We start from the raw sequence: 22243 nt of genomic DNA on the forward strand, positions 1-22243 counted from the left end.
AAAGACGCGTGGCAACTGTAAGAGCTTGACTGCAGAGGACAAAGAAAAATGAAGACGCAGTCCCAAGAATCAGAACAGTGGGCCCAGGGACTGGCACAGAAACTCCGTAACACTTCTTAGGAGGACCTACTGCAATTCACCACAACATGACTAATGTTCACAATGACCATTGTGGAGTGTTAAAATGGGCAAATTTCACTACAGTTTACATTACCTCACTAAACAAATGCAACCATTTCTCTTAACTTCATTCGCGTCCATGCATTCAACATTTTCTATACTACAATATGTAAGAACAGATGACCGCAACAGCACTTTCAAGCAATTTTAATAAGCTTTTCAGAAACTTAACATAAAAGCAGGGACTACATGTATCTCCCAAATGCCAAATTTGAAAGAATCAAATATACCATCCCTTACCCTAAAAACTCTCCGGCAGATGATTCTTCTTAGGAGCTTCAGAGACAAGGAGCCCCTCTCATAAGGGAGGCCATCTCACTGTTTTTAAACAGTTTTCGTTGTTGGGGTTTCTTTAATCTTTAATATTGAATCAAGACATGCCCTGCTGTAGCAATCTTGGTCTTCCCTCTGTGCAAGGAGTAATCAGTCTATTTCCTACTACATTTCAACTTCTTAATCTGCTCTTTACCACATTAGATCTCTTCCCTTTGTGAAAGGCCCTCTTTGTTAACTTTTTAAATTCCAATTAACATAGTGTTATATTAGTTTCAGGTGTACAGTATAGCGAATTCAACATTTCCATACATCACCAGGTGTTCATCACAAGTGCACTCCTTAATCCCTGTTGTGTATTTCACCCATCCCCCACCTATCTCCCTTCTGGTGACCATCAGGTTTGTTCTCTACAGTTAAGGGTCTGCTTCTTGGGGGGTGCCTAGGTGGCTCAGTCGGTCGAGCGTCCAACTTCGGCTCAGGTCATGATCTCGCAGTTTGTGAGTTCAGGCCCTGCGTCGGGCTCTGTGCTGACAGCTCCGAGCCTGGAGCCTGCTTCAGATTCTGTGTCTCCCTGCCTCTGCCCCTTCCCTGCTCATGCTCTGCCTTTCTCTGTCTCTCAAAAATGAATAAACATTTAAAAAAAAAAAATTTTTTTTTAAAAGAGTGTTTCTTGGTTTCTTTTTCCTTGGCTCATTTGTTTTGTTTCTTAAATTCCACATATGAGTGAAATCAAATGGTTTTTGTCTTTCCCTGACTTATTTCACTTAGTATTATATTCTCTAGATCCATCCATGTTTTTGCAAATGGTAAGATTTCATTTATGGCTGAGTAATATTCCATAGTATATATCGCATCTTCTTTACCATTCATCTATCAGTGGATACTTCCACAGTTTGGCTATTATAAATAATGCTATAATAAATATGGGGGTACACATATTCCTCTTAGTGTTTTTGTATTTTTTTGGGTAAATACCCAGTAGTGTGATTACTGGACCATAGGGTAGTTCTATTTTTAACTTTTTAAGGAACCTCTGTACTGTCTTTAACAGTGGCTGCACCAGTTTGCATTCCCAACAACAGCACATGAAGGTCCCCTTTTCTCTACATCTTTGTCAACACACATTGTTTCTTGTGTTTTTTGTTTTAGCCCTTCTGACAGGCGGGAGGTGATAGCTCACTGTGGTTCTGTAATTTCCTGATGATGAATGATGTTGAGCGTCTTTTTTTTTTTTTTTAATTTTTTTTTTCAACGTTTTTATTTATTTTTGGGACAGAGAGAGACAGAGCATGAACGGGGGAGGGGCAGAGAGAGAGGGAGACACAGAATCGGAAACAGGCTCCAGGCTCGGAGCCATCAGCCCAGAGCCTGACGCGGGGCTCGAACTCCCGGACCGCGAGATCGTGACCTGGCTGAAGTCGGACGCTTAACCGACTGCGCCACCCAGGCGCCCCGATGTTGAGCGTCTTTTCATGTGTCTGTTGGAAACGTCTTCTTAAATGTGGTACCCAGTATTGCTGGCGCCACTGACTGCATACTGTATCTGGGAACTACGAGGAGTCCCTTTATCTTCCTTCATATGAAAACTTCAAATGTGATCAAAAGTATAGAGAATAGTACAATGAACCCCAAGATTCCCATCACCCAAATTCAGTTATTCAAGATTTGCCACATTTGCTCCATCCATCCTTTTTTTTTCATTTATTATGCCAAAGTATTTTAAAGGAAGATATGCTGTTTTACCCCTATACTATGCATCTCCAAAGTACTTGGATATTTGTCTAGATAATCATAATGCCAGCACCACATCTAATAAAATCTACAGGTATTCCTTAATGTCACCTGAGTGGATATCAAGTATCTCTAATTGCTTTATAGTGTCTTTTTAAAACAAATTTTTTAATGTTTATTTTTGAGAGAGAGAGAGAGAAAGAGAGAGAGCGCGCACAAGCGTGAGAGAAAGCATGCGTGCAAGCAAGCAGGGGAGGAGCAGAGAGAGGAAGACACAGAATCCAAAGCAGGCTCCATGCTCTGAGCTGTCAGCACAGAGTCTGACGCGGGGCTTGAACCCATGAACTATGAGATCATGACCTGAGCCAAAGTTGAACCCTTAACTTAGGCACCCAGGTGCCCCAATAGTGTCTTTTTATAGCCAGTTCGAATCAGGATACAAATGAACTTAGCACTACATTTGATTGTTACAGTTGTAAAGAATTCTTTAGAAGAGTCTCCCCTTAACTTTGTTCTCCCACATTCCTATAGAATGTTCTACATTCTGCTTCCTTGTGGTGATAAACTAAACCTCTATTCCTGTATTTCCTATGAATGGAACTTGACTCTAGAAGCTTAGCTCAGAATTCAGGTAGAATTCTTCATGTGAAGTAATGTTGCATCACCCCGGGGAATCATACTACACCTGGTTCTCCCACTTGTAGTCATGCTAACGTGGATTAATAAGACTTAGATATGGCCACCTCATCTCCTCATTGTGAAATACCCCATCAACCTTTCACCTGATCACTGTCTAAATCAGTTATTTCCACAGGGGCTACAAAATGGTGATTGTATAATTCTTACCTTCCTTTCACATCTTTCAGCTTCAATTCTTCTGTAAAATAGAACTTTTCCTTATTACTATGATTCTCTGGCTATCATGAAATATAGTTTGCAGAGGAAATGGGATCTAGATTTTAAAGAAGATGAATGGAAGTGCCTTAATGGGAAATAAAAGACAGACTAAGAAGACAGAGATGACAAATAAATCTACATAGAGTTTTCCTTTGAAAATGAGTTCCACATTGACATGAACTTTGGAAACCACTTGTGTAACAGAAGGAACCTTGGGGGCACCAGGGTGGCTCAGTTGGTTAAGGGTCCAACTTCGGCTCAGGTCATGATCTCGCAGTTTGTGAGTTCAGGCCCTGCGTCGGGCTTTGTGCTGACAGCTCCGAGCCTGGAGTCTGCTTCTGCTTCTGTGTCTCCCTTTCTCTGCCCCTCCCCTGGCTTGCACTTTCTCATTCTCCCTCTCTCTCTCTCTCTCTCTCTCTCTCTCTCTCTCAAAAATAAATAAACATTAAAAAAGTTTTTAAAAAGAAGGAAACTTGGAATAGGAAGTTTAAGATGTTGGTTTAATCACAAACTAAGGCACTATGTTTTCTCTTTCCTTACAGTTGACTAATCATGCAGTGTTTGTATTTTATGTTCATTCCACTTCTTTCCATCTTTTTCACTGGCAAGTTTGGGTCACTAGCACCCTCCACTTAGATCGTTATAAGGGCCTCTCAGCTCCTCTCCCTATACCCAGTTTTGTCCCACTCTGGTTCATTCTCCTTCTTACGGTTAGACTGAACATTACAAAGCTTAGATCTAATAATATCCAGCTTAAGATACTTTATAGACTTCCTAATAAAGCCAGACTTTAAGATAAAGTCCACTCACTCTGAAGTTCTTCCAATTCCCTGAATGTGTAATCTTCTCTCCTACCTGTGGGCCTCTGTACTACTCTTCTCACTGACCTGAAATTCCTACTCTTAGATAACTACCACTCACCCTTTGGGTTTCAATTTAAATGGTACAGAAATCTCTATCTAGACTATTCCATGTTTTTGTTATATACTCTTAGGGTGACCTATACTACTTTCTGGTATGTGTATCACAACTGTAATTAATTATGTACACAATTACTTCTGGATTGTCTGAACAAAAGCCCAGTTTGTTTAGTTTGCCACTATAACCCAGTATCTCCATAGAAGGACATGTTAGACACTTAATATTTATTTGCTAAACAAATAAATAGTTGCTGGTATCACCTTGAAATGCTATAAACCGAGATGAAACTCTAGAAAGCTCTGATAAGGGAACGGTACCTGCTGTGGCATTTTCAGGGTGATCCCATTCTCTGTGCTCACTGATGTCAGAGTGACAGACACCACAAGGAAAGGGTGAGGAATGTAGCGCGACATGGAGACTTCTTGAAGAACCTGAATACCAGCTGTAGTGGTGGGACTGCAAAAAAAGAGAAAAATACACCTCAACGTGAAGGCTAACGAGTTTTTTGTTTTCCTTTCTTGTCCACTGTTAACAGTAGTAGATTTCATGCTTATGGATGATCCAAATGCCTTCTCCTTCTCATTCCCTCCTCCCCAAATATCCTTTAAGCAGTAGACTGGTGAGGTTGACATATACAAAAAACACATACGGAAATGAGGGAGAAAGAAAGGAAAGAAGGAGAAAAAGACCTCGGAAAATTAGGAAAGGAAACTAGGAAACAAAAATAGGAATAGCTTAGTTAGTTGAGAAAGGATACGGGTTCTATCTGAGGCTAGTAAAATTTCTTAATTCTTATCTTTACAGTATTCCTCAATCACTATGCTATTTCAGCAAATACACACTTCACGACTATTTTAAAAAAGAAACAAATACACATCACAAATTAAAATAAAACTCAAGAGGTGGGGTCTAAGTGCTGCAAGCCAACCATATACCAAGAAGAATACAGGCAACACACAACAGCAACAGGGACGCACAGCATTTCCCGCTACAGTCTACAGCCATCTAGCTCGGGGGAAATTATGTGAGTTGGCAAAGGACACTCTTCCTAAGGCTTGAAGCCAGTGTTAAATTTCCCCAAGTGTCTAGAACTTTAGGATCGCTGGTAACCACTTGTTTTCAAGGCTGTGAAAAAAACCTTGTATCGAAGTTACCCCATCCCAAACTAGATTTTTCTTTTCTTTTTTTTTTTTTTTTTTTCCCAAATAAATCCAGTAAGATCAGCTGAAGAAGCTAGTGCAGGCTCTTTTATTTACTTAGGTGGCTAAAAAATAACCACATGAACATCACTAAGCATAGCATTTCTTACTTTTTTAACTTCTAAAACAAAGGAAACGAAATGCAAAATTAGAATAACTTTTAAGAAAATAAAAACTACAGAGGAAACAATACACAAAAGCAAAAAGTGACTTGTCACATGCTATATACTTACCCATCAGATTTTCTTTCAATACTGTAAAGGCATATTGAACAGTCGGCTCTAAATACTATTACCATGTCCCGGAAGACACTGAGCAGTAATGTTTCTGCTTGTGCTTTGGTGATGTGAGCAAAGGCATTGTCCAGATTTGATGTTCGCAAATAAACTCTGAGCTGAAGAACACAAAAAGAGAAAAACTGTAAAAACAAGATACCTACACCACAGATGACTAAATACTTTAGACATCTGTTTTTTGTCTACTGACTTCTTTTCAAGTAAGAGAAATTTAAAGACTAATCTGAGCATTAATAATGTTTATATTTTCACACGGTAGGCTCATTTACAAATAGCCAAAAGTTGAAGTGATTAAAACAGGGAATGTATAAGGTACTTTTTTTTTTAAGCTTATTTATTTTGAGATAGAGAGAGAGACAGAGAGAGAGAGAGAGACAGAGAGAAAGCATGTGAGCCTGTGCATGAGCTGGGGAGGGGCAGAAGGGGTGGAGAGAGAGAATCCCAAGCAGGCTCTGCACTGTCAGCGCAGAGCCCAACATGAGGACTCAAACTCACAAATCATGAGACCCTGACCTGAGACGAAACTGAGTCAGCCGCTCAACTGACTGAGCCACCCAGGCACTCCCTTTTAAAGACCTGAATATCTAGACCTGATAGAAGTAGACCAGCAGTTTCTAAAAATATAAACATACAAATCAATAAATTATAGCCATCCTTATAAACTTCTCAGCTTTGAATAATTCTTTTTATAAACTTCACAGAGAATGTCTAACAGCTAAAAATCCTTAGAAAAAGTTATCTTAGAAGTTTGAATTATCCCTTTAAAAATTAAAAAAAAAATTTTTTTAAATATTTATCTTTTGAGAGTGTGTGTATGCGTCCAAGTGGGGGAAGGGGTGGGGGGAGGGGGGCGGCAGACAGAGGATCCGAAGCAGGCTCTGTGCTAACTGCAGACAGCCCACTGTGAGGCTCAAACTCATGAACTGTGAGATCATGACCTGAGCCAAAGTCAGATGCTCAACCAACTGAGCCACCCTGGTGAGCCTTTAAAAATGTTTTTAAAGTAGTAACCCATAATGAAAGTCTCATTACCTAAAAATGCCAAATTCTTTTTTTTTTTATTTAATGTTTATTTACATTTGAGAGAGAGAAAGCGTGTGTGTGTGTGTGTGTGTGTGTGTGTGTGTGTGTGTGTCAGTGGGAGAGGGGCAGAGAGAGAGGGAGACACAGAATCTGAAGCAGGCTCCAAGCTCTGAGCTGTCAGCACAGAGCCTGACACGGGGCTCAAACTCACGAATCGTGAGATCATGACCTGAGCTGAAGTTGGTCGCCTAACTGACTGAGCCACCCAGGCGCCCCTAAAAATGCCAAATTCTTAAGAATAAAATGATTTGTTCATTTTCCAAAAATTATTTTAATATTAAACCAAATAGTGATTAACATCTTTAAAATATAAAAATCTATTATTTCTGAAAGAAACAAAACCCTACCTCTTCTTGATGGTCACTTATGTTATAACATGCCAGGACAACAAAATCATTCCACCAGGCTAAGCCACCAGTCACAATCATATTTTGCTCCTTAAAAGATAATCAAAAACACTATTTACCTTTATGTATGCTGCCAGAAGTTACAACAAGTAACACACTTATAAAATATTCCTACGCAGACAATGAAAGCTCAAATTATTTCTGCTCTATTCTCTATCCCCCCCAATTAAGTATTACTCTGGGGCCTTTAATAATAATGATTCATGTCCTATTCTGAATATACAAACATTTCTGTAAATAACTGGGTACCATGCAGCATCATTACTCCCCTGAATATGCAACAGACTTTGGTTAAATTCTGGCTTTATCATTTATCACCTGCTTGACTCCAAATCTTAGTTTTTCTTTTATAAAATGGTGAGTAGTATCAGTGTCCTGAGTTATGAAGATCAGTGAGGTGACAAGGTTTCAGGAAGCCCCTTCAAGTGCACTGCAGGCACCTACTTAACAGTAACTTCCTTGTCTTTTCCTATTTGATTCGTGCAAAATCCAACTGCCCATCTTTCTATGCTACCCACATCTTTACATCACACACTGACAAGCACGAAACGATCTCAAATTTTGTGGATATTTATTCTGATCATAGCTGGTGATCCCAAGATGTAATGGAAGAGTAAATCCTCAAGTTAGAAACCATCTCCATACAAATCCTTTACCAAATATCAAGTACTTTATTAGAACTGACTCTTACATGTAATCCAACATCAACATTTTTTTATTAACGAAATTTTTTATCTGATTTGATTATTGATTTGAGTTTTTATTAACAGTGGCTTACTTTACAGTTCTCTTAGAGTCTGAGACATCAGTTTTTAATTTCAAAAAGACTAACCTGGGTAATGTTTCCAAAAAGTTTCCATTTTTTGGTGAGTAAAGAGTAATGTGCAAAACCAAACTTGCCAACCACAGCAATATTCTGTCCAAGCTTATCAATAGCTGAAAACTAATTAAAAAAAAAAAAATTAAGAACTCTTCTTTGCAAACCTATATACTTTATTAAGTATAAAGAGCTCAGCATTATTGTGTCAGGCAAACAGACTACTAATAAATGTTTGCTAAGTGAATTAAATGTAAAATGCTAAATAAAAAATCTGAATATTTACATGCAAGTTACATTTGACCAAATTATAGATGTTAATACGCTAACAATGTACAAAGGATCAAGTATTAAAATGTTACTTTTATCAATGCACCCACCGAAAAGGCTGAATTCCCAGAATGCCTCCTGCAGCAAACGCTATCCAATAAAAGTTAACACCAAGAAAATAACAAATAACTCACCCGTATAGGCCAATTGCTCTCTAGATAGGTGTTGGAAATCTACAGAAAATAATACATCAGTTTGGTAAGACTTCCAAAATGTATTTAAACTTAAAGCAATTAACGTCACAATATGAAATTCATTTTCCTGTACGATGTCTAGTGTTATATTACTAGCAGAGTACTTGGAATTTACCATTTGAATACCAGTCCATATTTCACATCTCCTGCCTTAACCATTTCATTATGAGTTTCTAGACATGAGGCTTTCCTACCCTACACTGCTTTTTCTCTACACCGTTTTTATTTTAAATATTGAACACGCAATAAATACAGACTGACAAAAAAAGACTTTTAGAGAACCAGTCAAGAGGACAACCAACAACTGGGAGATGAACTGTCTTGAGTTGCTGCCTGGCATCATCCCCAAACAACACTATCTGATAAAATGAGAGCCTCGGCAAGAGATTGTTTTGCTTTTAAATGGAGCTGTTTTTTATTATTTTTATATTTTCTGATTAAAACAGCAAAATACTGCTTATAAAACTTAAACAATATAAAAATACACAAAGTACAAAACGAAATTCTGTTCCATCATTGCTCCAGGGATAACCACTGGTCAGTTTTTATTTTATCTCAAAACAAACATCCATACACCCATAGAAGTACATATAGGCTACTGTTTTTTACTAGGGTGTGTAACCTATTCACCTGTAAGAACTCTTGATTACAGATACTAACTCTTAATCTGCAATTCTGGTACTAAATATACCTTTCCAGGTTGTCAGTCTTACATCTCTGTGCATGGTGTCTTTGTATTACTCTAGTAAGAATTTTAAACTTAAAAGATTCTTGAGGTATCAATGTAAACTAAGTAAATTCCATCTTTAGTGAGACTGATCTCTCTTCTAGCCAACTGATTAAGCAGTTTTCATGAGCATGTGTTGAGTGTGGGGTGAAACTTAACAGAAAGAAAGAACAAGGGAAGATTCTTCTGTTCCTAGAAGAACCTCAATTTATTCAAATTCATTTTCATTGTACTCAAAGAAAAAGCATTATATATTTTTAAAAAGAAAGCCAAATTTAAAAGCCAGTACAATACAATCAAATCTAATAAGATTTTTTTTTACATAATGTGAAAACAAAACAAAAATCAAGTAAAAACAGTATGCTGAAAATATCGGTCTTAAAATTTATTTATAAAACTATTTGTTAGACTTCATTTATTATCTAGTAAGTCAACCTAAAATCCAAATAAATTAATAGCTTTTGGTACGTTAGGAAGTTCTCAACCCCAGGGTTGGTCTGTAGAAGCCTACCTTGCAGAATCAAAGATAACACTGTCATGATATGTGCTTGAAAAAGGCTTAACGTGTATCTTGACAGATAAACCGCATCATTCAGGCCAGTTAATAAAGCTCCCTATGATGGATGACATCAGTCCAGAAGCACGGTAACCTGAAGTCATGATCGGGTGGTGAGAGAAGAGTTCAAAGTAGTTTTGTGGGAGGTGGTAAGTGAATTGTTTGTGGATGAAAAAAATCAAGTCACTTGAAGAAGGTTGTGCCTAGAGGACAATGGAGCCAGCTACCCAGAACACTTGAAGAGAACCCCCACTTCCGCTGAACCTTATGTGTTTCCCACGTATTTATAAACGTGGGTGGGGAGAGGGTGAGGCGGAATCTCCCTGACGCAGTAGATTCCAACTCGAAGGGTTCTAATGTAGGAACCAAGGTTAAGTTTTATCGAATGATCTACACTCTGATGAGTATCTCTACAAGAAAAAAATGTTTGAGGTGTGACAAACCACAAATGGTTTATTTTCAAAGCTCAAAGTGAAAGTTGAAAACGAAGCTTTATTTCTGACGCAGTTGTGTGTCTGAAGATGCTATGAAAGGAGAACAAAAACTTTCATTTTCCCCAGTAGGTTCCATTTACTGATCTATGTGTCCCCCGAACTTTGAGCTCTGCCCCCAATACTCAGAACAGGAAATGGCAGAAGTAAGGGAAAAGGAAGCCAATGAGTCATGAAGAATTCAGGCCAGGACAGCAGACTCAGGACACAAAGGTCACTCCACGTCACTGGGAGACTGAGTGCTGAGGGACAGAATCTCTATTCTTAATACCTTAGGATTTTCCTCAGTCTCCCCAAAAACCTAAATCTATCCTTTTTCCCCCTTAAAGTCATTTTGCTAACACCTATCTATCTCCTGCTTACACTGCTTCTGTCTGTAGCCGCGGGGGGGACTGAGAGCGCCACCCTCTTGGCAGGTGTGCTCGTGCCTAACACCACACCCGGTACATCTGATCCACATTCTAGAAAGCAGAGTAAATCATCTATAAATGAAACAGCCTTTAAAATCCTCTCTGCCAAAGCATAAGAGACTCTTAAAAACTGAGAACAAACTGAGGGTTGATGGAGGGTGGGGGGGGTGGGTGATGGGTATTGAGGAGGGCACCTTTTGGGATGAGCACTGGGTGTTGTATGGAAACCAATCTGACAATAAACTTCATATATTGAAAAATAAATAAAAATAAAAATAAAAATAAAAATAAAAATAAAAATAAAAATAAAAATAAAAATAAAAATAAAATAAAATAAAATCCTCTCTGTTGATATCCCTAGCATATTTTGTGAAGCCTATTTTTTTTCCAAAGAGTCATTAGCCAGGTTAACTATGAAACCACCATTTCAGAACAGTGGATGATAACGATTCATGCGCCTTTCAGAAAAAAATGTCTGTATCACACAACGTACTGGGTGTAAAAATAAATGGCAGTCCAAGAAGGAATGTACCCTAAAAGCACAAGGATGCTGTTGTCATTTTAATTTCACACTATTTGTGCTCCATTTGTCAACCAACAACTTTCAAAGTTTTTAAAATCCGTAGATAGGAAAACTATTATTTAAAAAAAAAAAAAAAAAAACACAAGAAAAGCACCATCTCTACCACCAGCCACTAACTGAACTGCTGACAAGTGCGCACGTGTGTTAAGTGAAAGGAAAAAACATATTTAACACTGAATCTTCTGATCAGGAGACCAACAAGTACAAGGTAGAAGGCCTAAATAAACAACAAGTCCAGCGGTCTAGATGAGGAACAGACAGAGGGACAATTACTTGGAGCTCATCTGATGACCTCTAAGCCGTCTAAGAAGAATACAAAGTATAAATCACATAAACGTCACTTTGATAGAGGCTGTGGGCACTTATTCCAGAGAAGAGCGTATGTTGGAGAGGGAATTAAACAGGTACCCATGTTTCTTCAGGGAATCATTATCATGGCTAAAAGCCCGGGAGGTAAAGCATTACGTTCTATGAACACCATAAACTGCCACACCAAAATTCCCCCATATGCTGCACTCACTCATTTGGCTAGAGGGCCAGCCAACAAAGTTCAGGGCAAATCATAACGAAACACTGCCAAACAGGCACACTCCAGATCTTGGTTCAAGGTCAACAGTATATGATTCAACATTTAATACTTAGAGGTGTTAAAATAAGTTAGATTGTTACTTTAATTTTATATTATGGTAAGTTTAAGTCTGACACTACTCTGCTGTGTGACCTTGGGCAAGTCACCTAACTTCTCTGAGCCTCAGTTTCTTCATGTATAAAATCCAGTTGGACTACACAATCTCTAAGGTCCTTCCAGCTCTAAAAATTCTATGAGTCTATTACAACTTAATTGTTTTTGTGACTAGAACTCTGGCATTATTTTTATTAGTTTTAAGTAAAAAAAAAAACCAAGAACTGGGTAAAGCTAAAGTCCATCTTTCTGAATATTTTAGATAGCTAACAAAATGACAAAAGAATCTTCCTAGTACCTGCTTTGTCTAAAGTGGTAAAATCAGTGTATGTGCTACTAATATGGGATAATTCATAGATAGCTAAGAATCACAGAATCACTGAATTTTTGAGCTGGAAGGAAATTCAATTTTTGTTATTTATTGCCTGACGGATTTTTGAGTTCCAGACCTACCTTCTTTGATCCTCTGCTCTACTTGGCTCTCTGGCAACACAGACCTGGCTAGGCAGAACTGGCATTGATGCTAGGTCAGTGTAGAATGAATAGTTCAAAGTATGGGGAAATGAAAATAGCAGAGAAATGGCTATAAGAGAGAAGGGAGCAGTGGAAAATTTTAGTCAAGGAAGTAGCTGATGCAGTTTTATTTTATAATTGTTACTAATTATAAAATGGTACACACGCTGTTTGATTTTATGAATTTATTAATGTAAGTTAAACACATTCTCTTTTAGTGTGTACCACAGGCTAGTGCAGGAGACATTCCTTCAACGCCTCATACCATGGCCACTCTTCTGTCTCTCATTATCTCCACTCAAAGTCAACTGAAAATACCACGGGAACTGAACAAGCTACGAGAGTAAAAGTACAGAATGGAGAAGGAGCGCAAGGAACTGTGGAAATAGCACCTGACTAAAGGAAGCTGATCCAAGAGTCACTGTTGATGTACTGAAGACACTTTGGTATCAGAAGGGGGAAGAAAACATTCGGGACTTACAAAATCGTGTAGCAAGTTTCTTTCAAGAGACTCCAACTTATTGATTTATTCAAAGTGATTTTATTTGGTGTCAAAATTCAGAATTAATTTCCATGTTAAATCCCAGTTTATCAGAATTATTCAAAGAAACTGCTGATTTAAAAGTTATACCAGAATGAGTAATTTGGAACAAGATTTATGTAATAATACTATTATTGATAATAAGGTTCTAGAGTGTGAATGGAAGTCTGCAATTTGGGTTCAAAGTCAGGCAGTTAACCCAGACATGTACTCATCAGGACTACAGGTCAGCTGCACAGGGTCCTAATGGACACTGTCCCTTTCCATGAAATCACTACACTTTTGCCTATGCAAATCTGCAGAGCTGAATTTACACCAAAAAAGAAAATAAAAAGGCTGACAGTTGTATAAAGTTTTGCTCCTTCAGAGGGCAAAGCACACATTTGCAGTCTGGGGAACTGTTAGCTGCTCGTGGGCTCAACACAGTGGGGACCACGCTACATCAGTGGCAAGAAAAGAAGACGACAAGACAGAAAAGCAGAAGAGAGATGTGACAGTCAAAAAGGCAAAAAAGCTTCTCAATTTGCCAGAGGAACAGAAGAAATTTAACTCTGCTCCAGGTGCTACCTTAGCAAGGACCATGTCAACAGTCAACAGTAACTGAAGACTTACCTGCACCACATGCCAATGCCGATGTCCAAGCAAAGTGCTTAAACCCTGAGACTCTACACCGCTATCTGCAAAGGGGCTCTTGGCCGCAGCAGCCTTATGCTCAGGGTGCGCCGAGGAACCCCTGGCGTGCTGGGTTTGTGAGGCCTCTCCACAGTTCAAGTACAATCGATCCTCCCCCTGAAGCAGCACTTGCTCCTGGTTACTCTGGATGAGGGAGAAGGGAAGAAGAGGGTAAAGGAGGAAAGCCAATAAAAACACCTGTGTATCAGGTAAAGGAAAACACGTTAATACATTGATTTAGTCTTATCCTAGGAAATGTGCCATGTTTCTCAATGCGGATTTTACTCACTGAGGACACAACTACGTAATGATCTCATGCACTGTTACATTCAGAAGGGAACAGGTAACAGTTTCATGATTACTTCCCAGTGTAAACAAAATCTGTGCTACAGTCTGTTTTATTATGTAGACCCCAGAACATGACCTGGTTTACAACTGCTACACGGTAGTGTCCTTTATTACCACTCCAAAATGGCAATGCTAGGAGGGATTTTCCAAATGAAAAGTGAACATAAATACTCATTATATACAAACAAGTTTCACATAAAATATCTCATGAATGGTGGCAAGAAAATGTATCTGGTCCAACAGTTTGTGGGTATATGTTCACCATGTGCCCATATGGCAAGAAGAAGGTGATTCCGAATGGGGATAACTGGATGCTGAACGGTTGTAGCCCAAGGGAAGAGTAGCCCAAGTCTGTGGTCCTGGTTCAGAACAATTAATTCAATAATCACTTGGGCAAATGCTTGGTTAGCGCCAAGGACTGTGCCGGGTTCTGACAATATTTAGACAAATAAGGTAATTTCTACTCTTGGTGATTATGCCCTGGTTTTCCATCAGAAGGCCAGTACTCTCAAATGTGGGCCTATTATTCACTGACCACTCCATCAGACAGAACAGCACCTCAGCCTCTCAGCTTTCCATGGCAGTCCAGATGTGGTCTTCACAGAAAACTCATAAAATCTGCCTTTAAATTATAAATTGGGATGGGGGAGGGGAGGAAGAATTACTCTGTTCCTGTTTTTCTGGGGATCTTTGCTCTGCAACTACAGTAATGAAATCTCAGATCCAGACTACTGTCATATTCTTTCTCAATGTACTATAATCGTAAATTTCGTTTAGAAACTGGTTGTACCGAATGTTTAAAAACCCATTAGTGGCAGATATCAACGTATGCACTTCTAACATGTAACATATACTATTATTATACATTAACAACATAGAATATGTTATTTCAGATTAATAAAACATGAGGAGTTCATATTATAATTTGGGGCAGTGTTTCCCAAAGCAGGTTTCTAGGCATATTTTCTTCAAAGTGTTCTTGAAAATTCATAGTTAAATTGGCTTGGGAAACATTCTTTTTCGTATACCGACTCTGGGATTTTCATGATGCACATTTCACATTGAGAGCCTACAATAAGAAATCTCTGTAGTTTTAAGTCTTTATTTCACTCACATGATGACAGACTTTCCCTTATCCTAACTGCTATTGCTATTTCTTAAAAACTGTGCCTTATGGAGCACACTTCGGGAATTTCTAGTCAAATAAAGACTAAATTACGTTACTCAAGTAAATCTGCATACATTGCTTTCCCTCAAATTGCTTATGATCCTATTTTTAAAAAATCAAAAAACAAAAGCTGCTCAGAAGTAAAATTTTTGTGTAAGTTATTAAAAAGAAACATAAGAATCACAAAAAATATATACTGAAGAAGATAATACACCAATTTTAGAAGAAGAATCTTGACAGTCTACTTTGAAAGCCACTAAAATAAACGGTTTTAACTGAAAAAACTTACCATACAAGGGTTTACAGTGAGTACACTCTTGATAAACTGAAATAGCAGAATGCCAGGCTGTTTAACTATACTCTTGGAGTCAGACTCAATTTCAGTACTTTGAGCACCAAATCCGCTGATTACCCAGAGGTGATAGCCTTCTGCACCCCAGCTCTTGGAGAGAAGAAGGGGGAAGAAAAATCAAGACAATAAAAAGTTTCTTATCCTTTCTTAACTTCAAATGTTCAAATCCTGAAATAACCAATAACAGCATTACTAATGACTTCCAAAGGTTGGAAAAACTATGAGAAACAACACAGACAGGAATCCTACCCACACCTGCTACATCTTGGCTCTCTCCAGTGGAAACCACCACTGCTGCTCTCTACCTGGAAGACTGAAAACACTGGATACCAATCTTAGCTCCAAATCCTGAGAAATGCCTACTGCTCTTTATAACTTCTCCAATAACTTAACTGCTTCTCAAATACAAAGAAATTCCTGGCAGAGCAAGATCCATGTGACCCAGCTGAAACTTGACAAAGAAGCACCCAAAACAGACGCATCTTGTACAGAGCAAGCAACACTGGATAGGAAGCTTCCCATTACAGCCCAGTGGCCATTCTGCTGTATGACCTTGGCCAAGATACTTGGTTTCCTCAGGGTATAAGTTTCTTCCTCTATAAAAGGAGAAGGTTCAAATAAACTCCCCAGGACCAGTCAATTTTAATATTCTGTAACTATATCCCAAGATAGTTTTTTAGTTTTTTGTTTTGGAGATTAGTGAATCGCAATCTACAAGGTCAAGAAAATAGTAGGGGGACAACACATTGTTGCTTAATTTCAAAAGCTTAATAGAAGTTTTCCTCTTCCACAGTAAGAGCTGAACAGCTAACTAAAATGCTTAGATTCCTAGTGTGTGACTAAAATTCAATTTAGTGAGGCTAAACACTGGCTGGTGCATGCCATTCAGAAGCACTGATGGGCAGTCACCGACATCATTTGTTCAAAAACTATTTTAAAATATGGAGTGGAGAGAGACAGTAAATGGGGTCCTTGATGGTAAAAGACCGGGAACTACTACTCAAGGCAACCATGGTGGTTTTAACTTTTCAAGAAGTCCGAAATCAAAAACGCCTTCCTCTGTGGAGCGAGAGAGAAAGGCAGTGAATATGCCTCATAGCCACTAATTTCACAAAGATGGTACCCAGAAGGGCTACGTCACAAAATGTGCTTATGTAAAGATAAGAGTTACACCCCACTGCTTTCTACGGAAACTCTTGAAAATATGTAGTAAATAAAAATATGGTTACAACAGGGACTTTAATGCCCTTGACAGACATCTGCAGAAAGTTTTAAAAATATGTTCAAAAAATGTCCAAATCCTACAGGAAAACCACCCAATGAGCATTTCACTTCATGTTAGAAGAAAAGAGGCCATGAGAAGTGAGTGCTAGTGAGTCACATAGGAATTGAGGCTTTGGAAAGGCAAAAGCCTGATTTGAATATCACTACGTTCACAAAGATGACAGGGGCTTGCTAGACATATGTAAGCAAAACCAAGTATTTAAAATCGGGCAGCCTGGTTTTAAAAAATACTTTTACAAAGTAAGAACTGTCCAAGAAGAGCCTGCTGAGATTAAAACAGTTTTGTAATTTTATAAGGCCAAGAGGAGGGAAAAAAAGGAATTAGAAAAATCCAAGTTTTTCACACTACAGTAATATTTTATAGACAGTACTCACCATAGAGTTGATCTTAAGGGGATCTTTTTTGGTACCATCAGACCTATAACTGAAACAGAACAGAAACTCAAAAAGAATCTTCTATTACATATGATATTTGGCTTTAGTTTTTTTAAAACTAAAATTTATTTTGTATTTTGTTCCTTTAAAATAGAAATACATAATAATGCGTGAAATATTAGAGTGCTGGTTAATACACCAAGGTATATCACTGGGACACAATCTTTCAGGTCCTGAATAGCTTGATGACAGGGTCAGGCAATTTGTGAAGGTGTATTCATTTTGTGAGGACTAAGGTTCAAAAAGTATCATATGGTGCGGGCAGAGATAACCCACTGGGTTAACCTACATCAACCCAAAAGGATAGTGATTTTCCATTTCCTACTAGTTACTTATGTCCATGGCTTACTGCTCTTAGAGGATCATTAGATACCTGAAGGCAAAACTAGAACGGATTTATCCTGGAACCCAACATGCTATCACATACACAATAGGGGTTCAACAAACAAATGCATTTTTACTGAATGAACAATGAGTTTTAAAAGAATGGATGTTTAGACAATCAGTACGTTCTGACAAATTAATTCTGAACCTTACATACTGTTTTGGGGTTAAGAGTCAAATATGGAAGAAAGGTAGCTGCGTGACACAACATTTCTGTGTGTGTGTATCTTCTGGAGTTGCTTTATCTAAAACTTGTCTTTGACTCACGCAAAGTCTCCTCCGAGTGTACAAATCAGCTGGGCTCCAAACACACTCCATAAAGATAGGCCTCCATTTTCCCAGGTCACTATTACAACACTATTGTCAGGAGACCATCTGACCAATTTAACAGCTCCTGTTTTGTTCCAAATATCTGTTAAGAAATTGTGAAAAGTTAAAAATGAAAGATTCCTTCAGAAACACTCAGTGATTTTTCCAAGTTGAAATGAACAGAAAGACATGTCTGTTTCAAATAATGAGACGAATCCTACTCATTTAAGGTCACTTAAAATAAGTAAGGCCAGTAGCCTTGACCTGATCCAAGCAGAACAAACTTAGGCGCCACATACTTTAAAAGAGGGGAGAGCCGTCTGGGGCCACTATTAGCTTGAATAACTACAACTGTGTAGTTTTACAAGTCTTTGGCTTTGGGCAATTCAGTTCCTGTAAAATGGAGGCAGTATTTCCCTTGAACAATTCAAAACTGAAGGTCAAAGTACCCTGCAAATATAAGGTGTTTTAAGATGTAAAATAACGTGGTGCCACCAGCTTCATGATCCACTGGCAGTATCAGAGGGACCCAAGTTAAAATAAATTGAGGTTTAATCTTATATTAGGATCAGGTAGGTAAATTCCGGCTTGAGTACTCCAGGTGTTGATATCTTCTTTTAACTAATAATTGTTCTTTCAATCCAATATATAATTTCACTGCGCAGTAAAGTCCAAGTTTCCTTACTGTAGTTAAATGAAACATGCTAGTGTTTCCCATCAGCAATCCAAAACCAGCTATAGTATCATTTTAAAATTAAAATTCTTTTCATTTGCAGCATTAACGCATTTTTGCTATAAAACAGGGCAGATCTGCTACCAAGGGGGGGGGGGCGGGGCATACGGATTTTAGCCTATAGAGAAGAGGCTTGGTTAACATAGAGGACGCCCTTCTGCCTGTATTTGAATCCTCACATTAGCAATCCCCACCATAATGAATAACCATGTTACTTGTGCAGATGAAAAATAAATGGAAATATACAGAAGAAGCATCTTATCAGTATACAACAGGGGAGAAGTTTAAAACCAAACCAAGAAGAATCAAACTGAAGTTTACTAAATGAAAGCAATTCCATGTGCAAGAGAAAAAATATGAGTATTTACAATCATAAAAGGATGTTAATGTTGACTGAAAAGGATAGGTTATGAACAGTATTCCTATTACCCCACATAAAATATATACACATATGCATATAATAGGCATACCTATTTTCCAAGCATTATACACATATTAATCATACAAATACTAAAATCTAGCGGCAGAGAGCTAGAACAATACATTAATGGTGGCTGCCTAATCTTCAGGTGGCAGGATTACAGGAAATTTATCCAGCTGGTAACCTACAATGAACATAGATCATGATCATCTGCATATTGAGAGAAATATTAAGAAAGTAATCCAGAGACATTCTGTTACAGAGTTAAACTTCCAAAAAAGAGTCAGCCGCAGAAGCCAAAAGAAAAGAGAAACCCTAAAAAGAGACTGGTTAGTACCTGGGCTAAGAGGAAAGGGTCAGAAGCAGGGAGGGGAGAAAGGCTGAAAATACAGAGAAGGATGGAATGAGACCAGCAATGATGAGAGAGGGTTGGGGTTCCCATCCTATAGAAAGACAAAGAAGGGGTCAGAGGCCAGCATCAGTCTGAGAGTCAGAACTGACCCCTGAAGCTACAGCCACTGGAGCCAGAAGGAAACAAGGAAGCTGGTCTCTGCTCAAGATGCAGGAGGGTCCAGTCCCCAAAGTCTTACTTAAGCAGGTTGGTAGCCTAAGGTTATTTAATTCAAGTCTGTAGGTAACCAACGGGAGAGACTGCATTAAAAGCACCTGAGAAAACAGAAAAATCGAAGAACTCAATACAGTGTTGCCCTACGGGAGCAGGCAGGAGCACTTCCTGCAGTGATGGAAATGTTCATATTTTCTTGGTCTAGCATGTAGCCTCTCGCTACAGGTGGCTACTGAACGTTTAAATGTGACAATGCAACTGAAGAAATAGATTTTTTTATTTAAATTTTTAAATTAATTTTTTAAATTTTAATTTTTTTCAAGATTTTTACAAATATTTATTTTTGAGAAAGAGAGAGAGAGGATGTAAGGGGGGAGGGGCAGAGAGAGAGAGAGAGAGACACACACAGAGGATCTGAAGCAGGCTCTGCAGTGACAGCAGCGAGCCCGATGAGGGGCTGAAACTCACAAACTCCAAGATCATGACCTGAGCCCAAGTCACTCAACTGACTGAGCCACCCAGGTGCCCCTAATTTTAATTTTTTAATAAAAACAGCCACACGTGGCTGGAAGCTACTGGGCAAGAAAACTTAAGTATGGATAAAAAGGATACAGAGGTAAAAGGGCCAGAAGCCACAATCAAAATACACATCACCGTGCTCTTGCAGGTTGTAAATCTGCCTTCAGAGAAAAAATACATGCAAGCCTTTAAAGGCTATGTGATAAGAAAGATAACAAGTTACAGAGCAAATTTCTATTTCTGACAGTATAGCAAATTAGACACCTTAAATGACTCTCCACACTGAAACAAGTACAAAATTAAATAGAGTAAACACCTCAAAACAACTGAAAATACTGGGAGGTGAGCGTATCAAGTTATTTTGCCCTGAATTTTTCCGCCAAACCCAAAAGACCCTGATTTCCACTTCTGATGACTCAAAGCATATGGGGGACAGGAGATAAAGCTTAGAGCCTGGCCAAGGCAGGGCATCTAAGAGAAGATATCTACATGATGGGAGGGGCCGCAGGGGCGACATTCCCAGCACAAGGAAGAAAGAGATGCTACCATGTGGAAGGTAAAGAAACAGCAAGGGACACTTTCACGTTTGTCCATGAGCGGAAAATAAAGATTCTTCCTCTGAGAATCTGCAATCACAAGTCAGTCCTCTGATGTATAATTTGTGCAACTTGAATGGGTCCAGAAAAATTTCAAACAGAGAATATAATGCTAAGGGTTCCAGACTGATGTAGTCCTCCCAGGTAATCGGCCATGAACACATACAAATCCTCTCTGCAAAAACTCAAATTCAATTTAGGTCACAAAGCATTCAAACAATTAGGTTTGAAGAAAATTAACCAGCTCTCAATCAAAAATCCTAAAATATATAAACTAATAAGAGCCCAAAGAACTAAGGCAGTAGAAACAAACCCAGAAAGGTTTCAGATACTGAGATTAACAAAGAATACAAAAACCATTTTTTTTTTTTTTTTTTTTACTATCTAAAGAAATAAGAGAACATTGAAACCAGGGGCAGAATGCATACAGATTAGAAAAGAGCTAAGTAAACCCTCTGGAAATAAAAAAGACAATATTTAAAGTAGACACATTAAGTAGACTATTAAGCATAAATGAAAAGAGAATTACTGTACTCAAAGATAGGTATGGAAAATTTTTCTAGAATACAATCCAGAGAAACAAAAAGAGAAATGAAAAATATTAAAAGGCAGGTTAAGAAACATGTTAAAAAAAAAAAAGTGCAATGTAAGTCTGATTAAATTTCCAGAAATAGAGATTAAAGAGGCAATATTTACACAGATAGTGGTTTCCAGAACAGTTGAATCCTCAGATCCAGCACGCCTGAATCTCAAGCAAGATTTAAAAAAAAAATGAAAAAAAATTTAGAAAATTCTTCACCTTCCCAATCACAGTGAAACCACCTCAGAGACCAAGAGAAAATCTTAAAAGTATCTACAGGGAAAAAAGCCAATCTCCTGAAAAGGAACTACAACTGGACCAGAGACTTCCTAATAGCAACACTGAAACCAAATGGTACTAGAACTTCAATGTACATAGACACAGTAACTGTCAATCCAAAACTGTGTAACAAATTAAACCATAATTAAACTACAAGGGCAAAATACATTTTCAGGCAAAAGAAAAAATTGGGTTTATCATCACGAAGTTTTTAAGGAAATTCCAAAGGATGTACTACAGACAGAAAATGGTCTCAAGTTGAAGGTATGAGATCTCGTAAGAAATGATGGGCAAAAATATTGATATACATGTGGGTAGCACTAAGTCAACATTAACAGTTACATATTTTAATGTTTCCTGAGATTTTGACATCAGATACCTTAGCTTCCTCCTTGAGGCTAATCAGATTTTTATTATTAGATTACATTTAGATGGGTGCCTCAATTTTTTTTTGACCTTTTTTTTTCTGATCCAAACATCAGAGAAGTTTGTACAGTTATATAACAATTACTCTTAACATGGGAGCATATCTAAATCTGGGAGAGGAACAGAACACAGTTTGGAAAAAGGCTCCCAATTACTAATGGGAGCACAGTATCAAATCACGAGACATGTAGTCATGAGATTCTACTGCCTGTTAAATACAATCCTGCAAAGGAGACTGGCTTAAAAACACATTGCTTTGTTCATCACATTCGTTAACTATGTGCCTCTCAATAAACTGAACTAGCGTGGTGCAAAGAGACAGATATATCCTACACTTG

At 38.2% G+C, this 22243-nt stretch overlaps 1 protein-coding gene across 5 annotated transcripts in view; it reads right to left on the reverse strand.

Annotated features, from left to right (window-relative positions):
- Positions 1-22243, reverse strand: part of RIC1 (RIC1 homolog, RAB6A GEF complex partner 1) — a 147031-nt gene that overhangs the window by 16206 nt on the left and 108582 nt on the right. For all 5 annotated transcript variants that reach the window (XR_003964260.1, XM_030293888.1, XM_030293886.1 and 2 more), the window contains exons 9-17: positions 17745-17889; positions 17034-17082; positions 15312-15464; positions 13447-13650; positions 8272-8310; positions 7823-7933; positions 6931-7020; positions 5438-5598; positions 4323-4461 (exon numbers count right to left, since the gene is read on the reverse strand). Coding sequence is in view for 4 of the 5 variants with exons in the window: in XM_030293888.1 (XP_030149748.1) it covers positions 4323-4461; positions 5438-5598; positions 6931-7020; positions 7823-7933; positions 8272-8310; positions 13447-13650; positions 15312-15464; positions 17034-17082; positions 17745-17889 (1091 nt within the window). In the remaining variant the exon portion in view is untranslated. The remainder of the gene's footprint in view (positions 1-4322; positions 4462-5437; positions 5599-6930; positions 7021-7822; positions 7934-8271; positions 8311-13446; positions 13651-15311; positions 15465-17033; positions 17083-17744; positions 17890-22243) is intronic.

The sequence above is a fragment of the Lynx canadensis genome, chromosome D4, assembly GCF_007474595.2.
Source record: "Lynx canadensis isolate LIC74 chromosome D4, mLynCan4.pri.v2, whole genome shotgun sequence".
NCBI lineage: Eukaryota > Metazoa > Chordata > Mammalia > Carnivora > Felidae > Lynx > Lynx canadensis.